This window comes from Thalia democratica, chromosome 2, assembly GCF_965202585.1.
Source record: "Thalia democratica chromosome 2, ktThaDemo2.hap1.1, whole genome shotgun sequence".
Lineage (NCBI taxonomy): Eukaryota > Metazoa > Chordata > Thaliacea > Salpida > Salpidae > Thalia > Thalia democratica.
In genome coordinates, this window is record NC_139166.1 from 35015932 (window position 1) to 35034794 (window position 18863).

Below are 18863 nucleotides of genomic sequence, written 5' to 3' on the forward strand. Positions count from 1 at the left end.
TACTAAAACAAGTAAAACTTATTTTAACTTGAGGTGTTGCGTGGGGCTGAGCATATAAAAAACTTTTTACATTATTATAAATATGCTAAAAATATTTTTCCGTAGATAAACTTGAGTTTACAAACAATTTGTTGTAACTTTTTTATATCTATCTTGCTGAATTATTTTTTTTGATAACAATTTAAGGGTCTTTCTTAAATGCTTGTAAATTTTCCACTCTCCCGAACAAAAATACCACGCGTCGCCACTGTTAAGGAAGTGTTTTACTAAAGGATATCCCAAAGCCTTTATAAAACTTAGGAATATTTTTAACTTCATTTCTGATTGAAATGATAAAATAAACTATATTTATTTTTCAGTAAAGTATGTTTAAATTAAAATAATTTGGTTACACAAGTTATTGAAAATAAATACAAAAAAATAGTTAGTCATGAATTATTATTTATTACTATCCTTTTTTTAAGTTTGATTATGTTTGAAGAGTACTTACTTGAGTAAATTAAGTTAAAACTTTTAATATAAATTAAAATATGTGGTAAGATTGTACCATCAAATTTCACTAGTTTTATATATATTTTCCTATATAAAATAAAATGTACAAGTACAGGCATCAAACAGAGATAAAATCGTTATCAATCCCTAATGCAGGGATCGGCAGATTCAGATTAAAAATTCCATTTGGTAAAAAGAAGCTATGCAAATAAAGGGATTTTTTAGAACAATATTGTTGATGAGGGATATTAGAATTGAAGTATACTAATCAGGATAGCCAGAACATCGGAAGTAAAGAAATCAGAATAGTAAAAATAAGTTAGCTTGTTTTACCTTAAAATTTTAAGCTCGAGTAATTTTTTGAAGTTTTTCGCATGATATCTGGCAACTTTGACCGAAAATCAGCAACATACTTACTAAAATGAATTGTTTTAACTAACTCTAGCATTCTCTTATAACTTAGCGCCAATAATTATTTAGTATAAAAGCATTATATTACTTATTAGCTTTTTTATATTTTATATCATTTCGGTTACATGCCAGTTCAAAACCCGACAATTTATATATTTTGAATACTTTTGAAGGGCCGTATCTTAAAAATAATAAATAAAAAATATATATAATGATAATAGTCAATAGGATGACACTGATGCAATTTGGTATACATGTTTATTGTAATTGCTTTATTTTTTTATTATCAGAATTTTATATTTCCAAGTTTTTAAATACTGTGGCTGAGGCTAACTATTATAATCAATAAATCAGTGGAGTTAGGTTATCTTGTGTCGGTATAAAAACTTTAGCTTTAGTTTTTATATTTTTAACTATTTATAAACATATTGGTAAACATATAGCTATTGGTAACCATCAACTGACTTACGAAAAAAATCATGTCAATGTAACAACCTTTGTTGTTATATCATTAATAAAAATTCTAAATATATTTGAACTATCACTTTACTTTGTGGTACTCCGTTGAAGATATTTTGATAATGTTCTGGATAAGATGTTAAACTTTTTAAAAGTAGTGTATAACTTGATAACCGAAATGATATTTTGTGCACCAGGTCCTTGGATTAAATCTTTTGAGCGCTTTTTTTTGTCAATAAACAATATCAATTCGGTTAACAAGTACTTTTTGTGATCTACTGTTTAAACTGTTTTTAAATCAATTTCATAAGCTTTCATTCAGTCTATTGTAAAATATAATTTTCATAAGTATTTAATGTAACACTAAATCAAATACTTAAAAAAATCAGCATACACTACTTTGATATATTTATTATCAAGGTATGTTATTAGCAAAAAATGTAGACAGGTCAATAGCTGAATGCATAAACAGCTGTTTGGAACAAACCCAAGTTGTTTAGGTTAAACAGTTGAATTAAAAAAATTATCAGGTTAAAGTAAAAAGTTGATTAAATATTTTTATAGATACAATATGTTCGAAAATTCGAGAAAAGCTATTAGTAAGAGATTTTGGTTTATGTTTTCATGGATTGTTCTTTGACCGTTTTATATTCACTCTAATGATGTTTTATATTTTCTACTATTTTGGGATGACAAATATTGCACGAAAAAATTACTTAATGACAAATGAAGCAAAAATGAAGAAATAGCATGGTTTCTAGATGCTCTGATTTTTTTTAAATAACAATACAATCACCTCTCGCTAATCTACGAATTCGTTTGGTTACGCACTTTCGTTTAGTTACGCATTTTGGATTTATCAAAAAAAAATTTGAAAAGTCTTCAGTATTGTAAGTTTATAGTATGTATTGACTTAAAATGTATCTAAATTTATATATTACTTTTACATGCTAACTATCTTCTATACTTGTTAAGACTTTTTTAAATTATGTTCGTTAATGGTTCGATAAACATTTAATATCGCCTGTGTAGTTTTATTAGTTAATAACAGTTTTATTTAAAGTTGTGAAAGAAACATCATTGACTAATAATCTGACTAACAAAAATGAAAGTTTACAATACAATGAATAATTATCTCAATACAGCAAAATATGGCAATAATATTAAATAAAAATAAAATATTTTTTTCTTATACCATGCGATACAAGTTTAATCTAAGGTAGACAAGCAATAAAATAGAAGAAAGCTTTGTTTACACAAACAGTAAAAATTAAAAAAAAAAAAACTTTCCACATATATGTACAACTGGAACAAAAACTATTTTTGTGAACAAAAAAGTAGATATCCCCAAATAGTATTTAATCAAATGCATTATAAGAAAGCAGCTAGTACAGTAGGTATATTTACTACCTCTCGTGTATTTACGCTCTCTCGTTTAATTACGAACTTTCACTGTGGACATAATGAGCTTAAAATTGCGTTGACTGAATAATAATATTTAAGTTTCTCAAAACTTCCTTTAGGTATGTCAATTATTCTTAGTGATTTTTATGCCTAAAATATACGATAAAAACACCATTTTTTATTCTATTTGCTTGTTGAGGATGCATTTGAAAGTACTTCAAGCAATATAATAAGTGTAAAATAAAAACTCCGTTAATTTTATAGTAGTATAATTATTTCTATCTATACGATTCTTTTAAATAACAAATTTTTATTGAATAAAGAGGCTATCTAAAATTCAGAACTAATGTACTGCTGTTATCCTTCTATAACTGAGATAATAAAACAAACTTAATCACATTTTGTTAAACTTTTATAAAGCTTTATCTTGACTACGTTTGCCAAGCGAGTATTAATGAGGACGAAGCCAGGTCGCAGACTGTCACAATTACTGTTTTTCATGGTTTTGCAGTTAAGTTTAATGCCAAAAAAAATCAATAAACATGTGTATAAGTTATCTACAACTCTGAAAATACTTGTTGACTATTTTTTTCAAACAAGTTATTATATGATTTTTAATCGTATTTTAGTACAGGTAGCGGCAAACTGCGGCCAAAAGTTTCTATAATTTTTGAATTTGCAAATATACAAAAATGTTTATCAAATACGTGGCTTTTAGCTGATTAAAACGTGGCAACTATTGCGACCCGCAAAGCAAAAAATTGCTGTCCAAAATGTACTTTAAAGCTAATACCATACTTTTCTAACAAAGAAAAAAAATGCTAAAAATTTATAGTTAAGCTACTAATATAAAATAATTAAGTCCTGTTTTTATTGACAATGTGAAAGTTTTGTCTTGCATTGTTGAGCTAACATGAATAACGAAATATTTTATACTTCAGAAAATTAAAAGAAAGAACTTATTAGATTACTAACTAACTTGCCTTAATTATAGAAAACCATATTCGATGATATGTAAAAAAAATACTTAGTCAAACAGTTCCACTTAAAGCAGTTTAGCTAAAATTTAATTTATAATAAGCAATAAATTTTATTTTATATAAAAAACAAATAGCAGACATTAAAAATTAGTTTACAACGAGATGAAACAAAAGAAAATTAAAACTACGGTTTTTCCAATGTTGTAAAAATAGAAACCATATTTTATTTATTCAAAAGGTTTTTAAGTTAAAAAAGAAACCCTTCGAGTTGTAAAATTATTCAAATACAGTTATAAAAACGCTTTTGATTGGTTAATTTTGAATAAAAAAGTTCCTAATTCAAGTTGTGTAACTTTCGTAATTATAAGATTTTTATTTAGTTTTTACATTTTTTCTGCAAAAAAAACTTACAAAACTACGTAGTTTTTTAAAAAATATGAACAAAACTATAGATTTAAATTTGAGGTTCTAAATTGAAAATTGAACAAAACTATAGTTGATATCAAGAAGTTTACATATAGTTTTTTAGTTTTATTAAACTATTTCAAACAAAAACCATATTAAATTTAATTTTATTACGTTTATTACAGTTATTTTAAGAAATTGCATAATAAACAGGAAAACAGTCAAAGCTCCTGCTATATACTAATTACTTCAATTTTTTTACAACTGCGGCTCGAAAAATACTTTTTTATTAACATTTTCAAGAAAAGTTGGCTCGCGTCTTTTATAAGGCTGCCGAGCCGGCATACCGATCCCTCAATTAGTAATACTACTTTTTTAGAATTAAATTTGTCTAAAACTACTAATTTCGTATGTTACTTTGGTATTCCAGATGCAATATAACATAATATTTAGCTTTATTGTTCATGGTTTTTTTATGCTTCTTCGGCTATATTAGCTTGAACATTTTTGAATGTTTTCAAAACAATGCGTTTGAGGGGCTAAGATTATTTTTACTAAACGCGTTTAAAAGAATCAATCAAAAAGTATTGCATCGCAGTGCGTGTTTACACTGGTTTCCTGTGCAATCCTTGAAAATACTTGAATTATTGTAAATAAAGCGATCCATTATGGTTTTATTTTAAAATGTTTTAATTAAATTTTATTTCAATATGATTTTTTTTTGTTATTAAGTTAAGTTTATATTTTTTAAAGAACTTTACCAAAAATAACGTAGTTTTATAAGTTTCTTTGTAGAATTTTTTTACAGACTATGAAAAAATGTATATTTATGAAAGTTTTACATTTGGAAAATTAAACTTTTCATTTAAAGTTAGCCGATCAAAAGTATTAAAAAAATTTTTTTGATTATTTTTACAATTTGAAGAGTTTCCTTTTTAACTTTGGAAACTTTTGACCAAATCAGTTTTTATTTTTACAACACTAGAAAAACCCTAATTTGTCATTTAAAAAAAAATCAAATTGTAGAAAAACTGTTCGAGTTTGCTATTAGTTTGTTTAAAAAACATAATTAATTCATGATTTAAACTTGATTTTTAGCTTAATTACATTAACTGGAACTGTTTGAATAAGTAAATTATTTACGTAATAATGCATATTTTTTTTGTTGGACAGACAATAACATCACTTTCACAAAGTTGGTGCTCGCATAGATATAATTGGAAAAACATTTATAAGAACGAGCTTAGCGATCGAGCTACACTTAAACTACATTACAATAAAATACATCTAACTACAATTAAAGGATTTGAAAAAGATTTCACATCAACTTTTTTGGATAGCTCAGACGATCAAGCAGAATTAGATTTTTTGGAAAGCAAATGGACAAATAAACTACAGGCTAGAATTAATATAAACAGAACAATACTACCTTTTTACAGATAAGCAATTAAAATATAAAAATATTTTTTATACACTTAAGCTAGTTTTTATATATTCAAATTTATGCACCTTATTTTTTCAAAAATAGTTTGAGTTCACCCTTTTTTATTTAAACCTCAATTTGAAAATTTCAATTAGTACACGCAACAGTTGCTTTATCTCAACAAAACTAATACAAATGGTATAAACTGTTATTTTTTACTAAAACATCGTAAAACTCAAAATGAATGTTACGTCACTACGTTATGTGTTTTCACTTTTTTACTAACTTAAAAATGCTCTGTTCTGAACATTAAACTCTACTTGAAGGTTATTATGAATTAAAATCGAAACTAGTCGTAGAAGTAAGCAAAAATAAGTATTGCAGATTTCATTTGTAATTTTTGAAGTGTAACTTCACAAAATAATTTAATACGACGAAATAAAAGAAATCTAACACAAAAAGATTATGCAAAAAGAAATAGATTTAAGGTAATTTTTACATTATTTCGTATTCTGTTTTATTATTTAGAAAATTTATTATTAGTTTTGATTACTATTTCGTTTTTAGTTTCTTATATATAAATTATTTCGTTGTTCATTTAGCTAAACAATGTAAGGCAAAACTTTTACATTGTCAATAAAAACAGGAATTTGGTTTATGGTTAAATTATTTTACTAAAAATTAAAGAACTGTACTACTTTTTAAAACTTTTCATTTTGTTTTAATGGTGTTTCCAAAATTTTTAGTTCTTTTAATTTTTTATGTACCCGAGAAATTTTAGGTAAATGCGTAGTACTTAGTTTATTGAACAAATGAAAAAACAAAAAGATGCTCAAAAATTATTTTCGGTTCAAGGACATGGGTATTCAAAAAGACCTCTAGGTCATTGAGTTGCATACCCAACTTTAATCACAATTATAATAAGCTTAAACAAAAAAAAAATCTTAACAGTTAAAACTAAACTCTAAAACAAAAATTTCTATGAAAAATGAGACTCTTAAACTTTAAAACATTAAATATTTTCTTAAAAAAATATATGTAATAGTGACTAACATTAAAGGCTTAAAAAATATATATGGGAAGGTAAAGTTTTAATCTTAAATGTTTTTGAATTCAAAGTTTATCGATAATTATAGCAAATAATTCAACCCTTTATACATTTTATATAATAAAATAACAAATAAATAAATAAAATAAGTTATAAGTTTTAAAAAGTATGTTAAGAATTTGGATTCTACTATGAATTTACTTTAACTTATCAAAAAATAAGTAATTATACAACAAAGCTATAAGATAAAAAAATATATAAAATGCAATATTAAAAAGTATAAATAAATATAATTATAGTAAAATAAAACTGTATCAAAAAAAAATACTATGCTTAAACCAAATAAGAAGAATAGAATAAATATAATTTTTTAAATAAAACTATCAGTTTTTACAAATTTAAATAAATATCTAAATATAAGAGTTTAACCAAACCAAAACAATAATGTAAACAAGCACAAAAACACTTGAAGTAGTAAATCAGTTTTCTTTGTATAAAAAAACAATAATAATCATAAAAAAAGTCAACCTATTACTAAGTTCAAATGTTGCTAGTAATTTTAGCTAATGATTTAAAAACTTAACTTTTTTTTTGGCAAAATATATATATAGATAAATAATTTTGTGTACACAGATGAAATGTAGACTATCTAATGAAACTGTTTACTAATACACTAACAAAGTATTAACGTAAAAAAAGATATTACAATTTATACAAACTAGATCAATGCTATTGAAACCCAATTAATATACTCAAAAATGCAAAAATAACTCAAATGAAAAATGAACAATAGTCTACTGTAAATAAAAAAAATCCTGTTTATTTTACGTATTTAACTAGTTGATAATTAGTTGATTTAATAAATTATCCTTCAGTTCAACCTGGAACATTCAAGATGGCTTTGGTCTTTTAAAAAAATACGTAGGTCTTTCCAAAGCTCACTACCCTGGTGAGCTAGTGATTTATGACCATTACTGTTTTTAAATCTTGGTAAGAAAAAAAATGTTTTTGAGGACCTTGTTGAATGGCTATGTACTATAGTTATACTTTTAAAGTAACACTTAAAATTTACTGGTAAAAAATTATTTACAAATTTGAACATGAAAACTCCCAACTCATATTTGAACAAATTTTCAGCATCTAGTATTTTTTTGTTATTTTCAAATTACTTACACTCTGGAGTCTGGTTGTACTTTTTATTGTGAGTAGTAGACAGGTATGTAATTTTCTAAAGTGTATTATTAAAGAAATCTACACAAAATACTCTTTTTTCTGACGAAAAATGTGCAACCCATTGAAAAAAGTCTAGAATCTAGACACGCTACTGTTGCATCGCTGTTTTGTATGTATGTTTTGTTTACTATAGTTTTGGATTACTTCTTTCTTAAAAAGCTACACCTTATATCTCTCCTGGGTATTTCCAAATTTGTTTACAAGACTAAACAAGTCTAAAAAGTTGTAAAGCTCCATTCTTAAAGTGATAATGCAAACAATAACAAATGAAATTCTACACTAAAAAAACAGGAGATCTGAAAAATGATTGTATTAGTCTAAAGTTTCTGTTTATAAATTTAAAAAAAATGTTCATTCACTGTCTAGTTCAGTTAGTAAAAAAGTTAGATAATTGAGAGGTATAACTGATAAAAACTGTGATAAGTTACAAAGAAAACATTTATCATTTCAAGGGGTAGAATTTGAGACTGATGTTTTTTACAAAAAAAAAAGAAAACAATTTAACAAATCAAATCTAAACTACTTATAGATGTTTTTAGGCTTTGTTTTTCTAAGCATCTATTTAGGCAAATTGTAGTGAAAACTTTGGGAATAGTAGAAAACTAAACACAAATATTGTTCAGTAGAATCATTTCTCATCTAGAAAATTGTCTATTATATAACTACATGAAAAATAAAGTTAACATTTTTTAGTTATAAACTAATATTTTAAAGTTTAATTTTCTTTGTTTTTACATTAAAAACTTTTTTAACAACCATAGAAAATAGTTTGAAAAACATGAATTCTTATGCATATTTTAAGAATATTCTCAGTTCACATTAAGTGCACACTGTCTTTAGAAATAGACTGTGAAGCTATTTTTTCAATTTTTATAAACTCAGGCTGTTTTAAATACACTTAGTCTCGTTTATGGTTACTCATTGTAAACTTATCTCTCAAGTAGTTTCAGACCTGTTTAAAATAATTCTTAGTTTGCTAATTTTTAATTTTATCATGATTATTTATTATTTTATATTTTTATTCAATAAAACACTAAAAATAGGAGTTTTTGTTAATCTCTATGTTGTTGATACATACAGACATGGATATGTACAGTATCCACAGTTTGAGTTTAAAACTAAAAAGAAATTAGTACAAAGATTTTAAATTAGAAAATTAAAACATTTAAACAAGCTAACCAGTTAAGTTTTAATAAATTTAAATGCATAATACTTTATAAACTTAATAATGTGAAAACAATAACATAATTACAGCTAAAAAAAATAATAAGGTAAATAATTATTTTTTAATTATGCAAAAACTTTTTATATTTAAACAATAAAGTTTTACTAACTTTAACAAATTTACATGCAGTTTCTATGATATATAGGTCTAGATCTTTTACTCTTATACAGGTACTCTCAATAATCATTATTTCTAATAATGGAAAATGATTTTAAAAGTGTTTTATGTCTATATCAACATGCAATTGAAATGACATTACATCAGTAATATATTTCCTGCTAGCTGACTCCACATATTTTACATTCAAAATCAAAAAAACTAAAAGTAAAAGCAGCAGAAGAATTTGCATTTTATATTAGAAAAAAAGAATGATTTTACAGACAAAATTTGCTTATTTTGTGTAATAATAATGTCATAATACATCACAGGCAGTTAAAATGTCTTTAAATGTGTGCTTATAATTATAAGCTTTCATTTAAAATATAAATTATAAGTCTAGGACATGTAAAAATTATTTTATTACTGTTTAAGCAGGGTTGCCACATGGTCAGGAAATCAGGAAAAGTCAGGATAAAATGGGGGGTTTAAAAAAAAAGTCAGGAAATTTGATAAAATTTAAGAAAAAGTCAGATTTTGTCAGTTTATATTTACAAAATTCCTTATATTCCAAGGCCTTCAAATGGTTAAAACCATTTAAAAATCCTTTAAAGTCAGTTGAATTGCAAAATTTTCCTAGAGATTTAACAAGTTAATTAATTTCCAATACCTTCATCTGGTATAAATTAGTAAATTATCCTTTATAAAACTGCAAAATTTTTCTATTAACATATTTAACAAGAACATTATTGTTTTAAGATTTTAGTTGTGAAAGTTCGTTATTAATTCAAGTTTTAATTGTAAAAGTTCCTTATATGTCGTTTTGTTTATTTACATACATGTATGCAAGGAAATGCTAAAAAATTGTGTCTTTTTTCAGACAAGCTGTGTTTATAAAGTAATAATACAAGTATTTTGCTGGTAGAGCTGTTTATTGAAAATACATCAATCATACACAGATGGTTAAGGTAATATAATGGAAGTTTGATGATTAAATTAAGCAAAAAAACTGTTGTTTAATCTGTATTAAAATTAGATTGAAAGCTTTATATAGTTTCAAAAGTTAGGTTAAGTATTTTAGAATAAGTTTAATTTAATAGTTTGATTTAGAAAAGTCGGGAAAATTTTGGTAAAAAGTCAGAAAAATGTCAGGAAAAGTCAGGAAATTTGTCTCAGCTTGATCTGTGGCAACCATGTTTAAGTCAAAAAATCAAAAATATGTTATTTTTGTGGTTAAAATTAGTGTTTTGGGCAGCAGTTTTTGTTTTTGCAATTTTTTTTTTTAAAATTCTTTTTAACAAAAAGACATCAGAATCATATGTACTCATATGAATTTTACCATATGACCAAAAAAATGTACTGTACTCCCTACCCCTAATTACATAAACACTCAAGATTTCTAGTAAATTTTCAACATATAATTTTTATTTTATGATGAAAATTTTTATTTTGGGGATTTTGCTTTAATAGTCGTTTGTAAACTTTAATGGCTTTTAACATGTTTGTACTAGGCTTAACGTATGTTATTAAAGACCCAAATTCCCAGGTACGCTCTGCCATTTGGGTACGCACTTTTGCGCTGTGTTCCAAGTAGGTACCTACTTTGTACAACAGATTTTAGTACTTTTAACTACTGTAACATTTTGTTTTTAAATCTATAGCTACTTAAGTAAAGTTAAGCCTTTTAAAAGCATTCAGAAAGCCTTTGATATCTTATCCTATGGTATTGATGCATTGAATGCTGCTTGTACACTTGTTTAACACTATAAATAGGATTTATATATACTATAAACTATATAAAATTTTCTCAAAAACTTTTTCAAAGAAAACTTTATGCTGTACTATTGCAAGTTTAAAATTCTGTGATGCCAAAAGTAAAACAATATCAACAAATAAGCTGCTATTAAATGTAGGTGAAAGATGTATATGAACAGAAGATTAATTCCATGGCATATCTCTTAAATTCTGTTAATAATAGAGTATTAAAAAAATCTTGTGCGTATTAAACTGTTAGGTAAGTACATTTATTAAATCAATAATATTTGTAATAATTTCTTACTAAAATCAACAATATTAATTCCTTATATCTCATTAGTTACATTGATTTTTGCTAGGTGGTTATCTCAGATAAAACTCTTTAAAACAAATCAACTTCTTAAAAACAAGGTTTGGCATAAATTTAATTAATCTTATTTATTATAAATGTTCAGTATTGTTTATTTTTAAAAGAAATTAAGTGGTTTTGTTGTGTAGAACTTATATTGTTAACAAAAGCAGTAAAGTACTTTTTCAGAATTTAGATTAATATAAACAAAAAGATCAAAGTTTGAAATTTCTCAAAAGTTGAATGGAGATATTAAGATAAAAAGTAGAAAAAGCATAAAATGAGTTAGTATAATAATGATTAAAGCTAGAATAATGAATCATGATCATATTTTTAGCCAGATGCCATCATCAACTATTAAAACTAGGTCGCTTCCAGACTTATTCCCAGAAGTAGAAAACACTAAAAAAAAACTTGCAACACTAGAAATTACCTGTGAAGAGGTTGAAACTCAAAACATTATGACAAAAAAAGAAAATACTGACAGAGTTGTTCATACAAGTGTACCATCTAGTCCAATAAAACTAAATGTTGGAATAACTACTAATGTATTACAAAAGAATGACATAGATGACTCAGAAAGTATTTACAAGTCTACAAACAAATTTTCAACCCAAAATAAATTTAATGAGTTCACTGACATATCTTTAAGTAATTCTTCAGATGAGGAAAAAAGTCCTAAAGAAGAAATTGGTTACAGAAGAGATTCTATTGTTGATTCAGTTTTCAACTGGTTAGAATTTAATATTAAAATATATAATTTCTTAAATAGAAGTATTTATTGATTGTTCTAGGTTTTTAAAAAACATATTCTTAGTGTTTTTTAAATAATATTTATATTTATAAAATTTTAATTTGTATTTCTGATGAAGAACATAGTTGCCACACATCTACATTAATTATAGCTATTTTGAGCATTTTAAAGCTTTTTGAAAAACACAGGGTAGTTTGTTGTCAAAACTTAAATAAGGTTTAGATGTTTTACTTAAATACATGTTTTTATGATTTATTTAACTAATTTTAGCTCTTTTCTACATTTTGGTTTTTGTAAAGTTTTTAGTTTTAATTCAGTTGTTAGGTAAATTTTTAGCTTTGCTGCTAGCTTAGTGTTGAACTTCAGACAACTTATATTGACTTTAAGTATATTTAATAAAAAAAAAGACTGAAATACTTGCTTAAAAACTGAAAAAGAAAATATATTCTTATTAAAAAAACTAACTTGTTAATAACTTTAGTTTCTTGTCAAATACATAATTAAAAATATGTAACAATGATAATTTTATTTAAATTAAATGCTTATACCTAGTATTTATTAAACATTTAACTTAGTTATTAAGAACTTTTAACCTTTATAGACTTTATCTTATTTTGTACTACATTTATTAATTTTACTCAGTCCAATTGCCAATAAATTCAGTTGCATATAGAGTTTTCTTTTTGTACCACTACTGATTTTGTGTTTCATAGTTCTTCTATTTTGTATTTTTGATTTGTTCAAATTTATTGGTAAGGTTTGTAAAACTTTTGCACTTATGTATATTAGACTTTAGAGTATGTATAGTATTTCTTTAGATTTATCTGTATATTTTTTTTTTATTCAGGAAATATCATAAAATCACCTAGTGCAAAGTTTGAGGTGATTTGAAGAAACTTTTAGGGACTCTTGGCTCAATTTTCTGAAATCAACTGAACTTGTAAACTGTATGGCACTTTATATATTTGACCTTCAAGTTTTTATCTAATTTACATTCTGTGTATATAAAAATTGCTCGAAAGACAGGTATTTCAGTGTCTATGTTAAGAAACCTTGAAGGTAGTATGATTAGAACAACAATGAGACTTATGGATGTTAATTATTATGGATATTAATTATTTAACTAAATGTGAAGAACTTGGTATAATTCCAGAATTTTTGAAATTCAAACCTCCAAAACTCCTGGTTTATGATAATGTTGATAGATTTTATAGACAAGTTCTGTTAGAACAATTGAAAATCTCTAGAACTCAGTATAATTTAGCTAAAAACAATAAAAATGAAATACTAAAATTCATCCGCAACAAAACAAGTATTAGTCAGTATCACCTTCTCTTGTGTTCTATTAAAGAAAAAAGTACTAAAGGAAAAATATTGGATAAAAAGCAGAGACATAAGAAGAAATTAGCTTCATTGTGGAACAACCAACGTAAAAGTAAAACTCCAAACTGTATTATAAACAATAGTAATCATGAGTTAACAATTAGTGAATCAAATGCTTTAATGTTTGGCCTCAAGCAGTCTATTTTACCAAAAACCATAGATGAAATTAATATTAAGGCTTCAGTCGAATGCCAAGTTAAACAAATTACTAAAAATGAAAACAAAAAATTATCTTATGATGTAACTGAGCAAATTAGAACTAACACTAATTTATTTCTGAAAGCAAGAAAGTTTGCTCAACAAGAAAAAATAAAGCTGTGCACAGAACACTGAAAAATTTATCACAAAATAAAAGCATTAAATGTCTTAAAATGGTTAAAGGAAATGGAATAGTTTTATTAAACACTACTGAATATATTAAAAAGATGAATGTTATTCTTGATAACACAAATAAGTTTGAAAAACTTGATTTTAATTTAAATGGAAATAGTTACAGTTATGAAAAAGCACCTTGGTATAAAAAAGAAAAAAGTATATATAGTTACATCAATAAATACATTAAACCAATTGTGGATGAAAAAGTTTACTCCAGTCTAATTCCTAAAGGTAGTCAACCAGGAAAAATGTATGGAATGGCCAAACATCACAAAGTTGACTGTTCACTTCGACCAGTCTTATCAGCTATAGGTACACCAGAATATAGTTTGTGCAATTGGTTAGAAATTCAACTTTTACCATTACTAAAAAGTTAATGTATTTTCAACTCAAATATTGAATTTATGGATTCTTTAAAAACCATAAAGCCAAAAAAAGCTGATGTTTGTAGGACCTTTGACATAAAAAGTCTATATACATGTGTTCCATTAGAGGAAACAATAAACATAGTAGCAGACGATGTATACTCAATTGAAAGTTTTTCAATATTCAAGTAATCAAAAATAACAAAAGAAGTATTCAAGAACATACTGAAAACTTGCTCACAGAGCATCTTCTGCTTCAATAATCAAGTATTCAAACAAGTAGATGCACTATCAATGGGATCGCTATTGGCCCCTCTTTTGGCCAATTGGTTCGCAAGCAAATTATAAACATGTCTGCTAAATGAAATTCAACCTAAAATGTACACGAGATATGTAGACGACATTTTTACTATATTCTCAAATAAAAAAATGGCAAATGAATTCAATCAAAAATTAAACACTCTTCATCAAGATCTTGTTTTCACAATGGAATCAAGTACATCAAATAAACTTCCATTTCTTGACACAAGTGTTAAACTGGAAGAGAACAGATTTACTACCTCAATTTACAAGAAACCATCAAACACAGATGTTTTTCTAAATTTTAACTTTTGTACCTTGCAATCATGGAAGAAAAAATTGAACAGACATTTGCTCATCAGAAACAAAAGACTAGTGTCAGAAGAATTACAGAACCTAGAAAAAGATAGAATAAAGGATCTTCTTCTAAGAAACGGTTATCCAATTAAATTCATAGCCAATGAAATAGAAAAAAAATCAAAATTTAGAAGATAAACCACAGCTTCCTAAACAACAGTATTTAACAGTTCCTTATTTAAAAAAGATTTCAGAAAAATTCAATAGAAATATAATAAAATTTGAAAACAATTGGCATTAATATTAAAGTAGCTTTCAGAACATCTAAAGTTGGAAACTATTTTTCATTAAAAGATAAGATCAATAAGTTCTACAGAAATTGCATCGTTTATAAGTTTCAATGTCCAGGTGACCTGGATACCCAATATATTGGAGAAACGGAGCGACAACTGTTCGTCAGAACTAAAGAACATACAAAGCCTACAAATAGTGCAGTAGTTTCACATATAGAACAAACTAAAGTCTGTCAAAATCATAGTGATATTTTTAATTGTTTTAAGGTAATTAAATTTTGTAGAAATAGAAAAATTTTACTTGAAGTAGAGGCTATTATGACCAAAAATTAAACCTAGACTTAACCATCAACTAGGTCCTGATAAAGAATCTAGAATTACACTTAACATTTTTAAATAGTCCATTTTTGTTGTAATTATCTATTTTAGTTTTTATGATTAGTTTTTTATTTTTTGATTAGTTTGATTAGTTTTATATTGATTGTTTCTTTAGTTTACTCGTATTTTCTCTGATTAATTAATTTTTGTGAGTATTTATTTTGTTTTGAAAAGGAAATTAGTTAAATTTTGAAAGTATTGCTCAATAAACTGTTTAAATGAAAAATATTTTATTATTAGCAATAAATTGGTACATAAAATCATGTAAACATCTTTTGCTACATTCTGTTTATCTAAAAAATATTTTAAGTGTGGCAACTATCACAAAAACTCCGAAATTTAAGACAACTTGAAGAAAGTTTCATTAGGTTTTTTTTGATATTCTGTAATTTTTTATCATTTTTATTTTTGAGAAAATCAAGAAGTATCGGTCTGAAACTTTCTTTAAATCATCTTAAGTTCTGCTTAATGTGTTTTTGTGAATGTGATAATTATCATATGTAAAACAATTCCAAGCTAAAAACTTGAATATCGAGTTTTAAGGTCCCACACAGTTTACATTGGGTTGTTTTCAGAAAAATTAGCTCAGTCTTTGTAAAGTTTCTTCACCTCAAAATATCATAAAATCACCTCAAAATGTGCATAAGGTGTTCTTATAATATTTCATGAACATTAAAAATTGTAGAGCTGTAAACTCAAAAATCTCATTTTTTATAAGCACCCTATTGTATATGTTTTAATGCTACATTGTTTTTACAATTCCTCTAGAAGTTTATTTTGCAATTTATTTTATTTTTTTTATTTGTAAAAAGATGTCCAGAAAAATTAGTACATAGAAATTTATCAACTATGTTTGCAATGAACAAATCTGAGTATCTCTTATTTTAGCTCAAATACTTTTAAAGTTGGTACTCTTGTTTAAAATGTTAGAAAAACTTAAGCCAACTGAAGCTTGTTTGAATTTTTTACAAAAATCTAGTTAGTTTGAATATTTCTTCTAAATTTCAGGCTATTTTTTATGACTTCAATATTTTTTTCCTAAAAGCTAAATATTTAATTAAAAAAATCATTAATTGCTCTTTTTAACTATTTAATTTTTGAAAGTATATATGTTAGTTAATATTAAAAAAAAAAAAGTTTAGGCTTTTACTACAATTTTTGTAGTAAATAGTAAGTAGTTTAGGTTTTTTTTTAATTATCTTTATGTTCACTAATAGTGATACGAAAGTATTTTTATTCAAAGCATTTTTTTTGTAATTTATTACTAAAACTTCAGGGTTCGTGCGCGTCAGGCTAAATCAGGCTAAGTCAGGCTAAATCAGTTTTTTTGAAAAAAGTTGGAAAACGTCAGGCTAAATCAGTTTTTTATTAAAAAACTTGAGAATCTCAGTTTTTCTCAGTTCAAATGCTTGAAAATTTTTGATTAAAAAAATTGAGAAATATTTTTAAGATTAAATTTAGATGTGAATTAATTCTAAATAAAGATTTAGTTATTAAATTCAAAATCAGTCAGTATTTGTAAAAATAAATGCTTAAAACCTTATCAGGGTTCGTGCGCGTCAGGCTAAATCAGGCTAAGTCAGGCTAAATCAGTTTTTTTTTTTTAAAGTTGAAAAACGTCAGGCTAAATCAGTTTTTTATTTAAAAATTTGAGAATATCAGTTTTTCTCAGTTCAAGTGCTTGAAAAATTTTGATTAAGAAAAATTGAGAAATGTTTTCAAGATCAAATGAGATGTGAATTTATTTCTAAATAAAGATTTAGTTATTAAAGAAAAAATCAGTTAGTATTTGTAAAAATAAACGCTTAAAACACTTGTTTAATCTCTAAAAAATTTTTAAGAGTCTTCATAATTTTGTTTTGAGTAGATTATATACGTCATAATTATAAAAATTTATCAAACTAATACAGTTTAAACATTACAGTTTAATTCAACAACTTAGCTGTTTGTTTGAATTTTAATACTCCTGTAAGCGTTTCATTTTGAATTTAAATAAAACACGACATTTCACGTCGTTTTAATGTAAATCTTCTGGTTATAATGTTTTTACTTAGTGATTAATTAAATTAAACAATTGTATTTAGTAATGTATATAAAGTTTTACACTAGTAATAGATTATATCTAACACTTATTTTAAAACTTATTACTGAATTTGTTATGTTAAGAGCATAGGGAGGGGTCAATCACCTTTTTAACAATTTAGTCTTATTTTATTGAGTTATAACTAAGCTATGAGTTGCTTTTTGCAAAGTTTTTAAGCTCAAAATATGTTTGAGATAAAGCTGACTGAAGTTGGAGACTATAATAGTACTAATCAAGACCCCCCAATACCTAAAATACTTCCAAAGGGGATTTTTTTTACTTTGAAAAAATGTCAGGCTAAATCTGTCTCAGTCAGGCTAAATGAAAAAAATTTTGCGCACGAACCCTGCCTTTTGTTGAATCTCTGAAAAATTTTTAAAAACATTCAATATATGTTTTGAGTAGATTATATACGTCATAATTATGAAAATTCATAAAAAAATACAGTTTAAACATTACAGTTTAGTTCAACAACTTAGCTGTTTGTTTGAATTTGTTTACATCAGCTATGTTTTTCAGAGCTTAGTTGGTTAAACTGTTTGATTTTCTAATTTAAAGGCTTTATACCAAATACTTTTTAGGTTAAAACTCTTAGCAGTTTATTCATATATTTTACTGTGTGTTTAAAGTTATTAGAGATATTCACAACACTAAAACTTAGCTTTAAGATATAAGTACTAGGTTTTGTAGGAGTACAAATTTTTAAATCTGATATGACATCAACAATCACTATATTTATTTCGAGTTTAGGATTTATAATTATGTATCAATTTTAAGTACTAGCCAAAATACTATAAAAAATATTTTTTTACTTAATTTTAATACTCGTGTAAGCATTTCATTTTAAATTTTACTAAATACGACAATGCACGTTGTTTTATTATAAGTCTTCTGTTTATAATGTTTTTACTTAGTGCTTAATTAAATTGAAAAATTGTGTTAAGTAATATATATTAAATTTTTACACTTGTAATAGATTAGATATAACACGTATTTTAAAACTTATCGCTGAATTTGTTAAGGGCATAGGGGGGTCTATTTAGTAATAGTCTTATTTTATTGAGTTGTAACTAAGCTATAAGTTGCTTTCAGCAGATTTTTAAAGCTCAAAATATTTTTGAGATAAAGCTGATTGAAGTCGGAGACTACAATAGTACTAATCAAGACCCTGCAATACCTAAAATGACTTATACAGGGGATTTTCCTTACTTTGAAAAAATGTCAGGCTAAATTGGTCTCAGTCAGGCTAAATGAAAAAAATTTCGCGCACGAACCCTGAAACTTGTTTCATATAATTCAAGGAATATTCTGGAAGTTGAATACCCTTATACTTTTTGTTTGACATGAAAATTCTC

At 25.3% G+C, this 18863-nt stretch overlaps 1 protein-coding gene across 3 annotated transcripts in view; it reads left to right on the plus strand.

The window, feature by feature from the left end:
- Positions 1 to 10433: 10433 nt before the first annotated feature.
- Positions 10434 to 18863, plus strand: part of LOC145830197 (TBC1 domain family member 12-like) — a 39194-nt gene continuing 30764 nt past the window's right edge. For 2 of the 3 annotated variants that reach the window (XM_082938112.1, XM_082938111.1), the window contains exon 1: positions 11474 to 12013. In XM_082938112.1, coding sequence (XP_082794238.1) covers positions 11577 to 12013 — 437 coding nt within the window. In that variant the 5' untranslated portion in view covers positions 11474 to 11576. Of the gene's footprint in view, positions 11191 to 11473; positions 12014 to 18863 lie in introns of those variants that run through there. The other variant, XM_082938113.1, reaches the window with a different exon arrangement.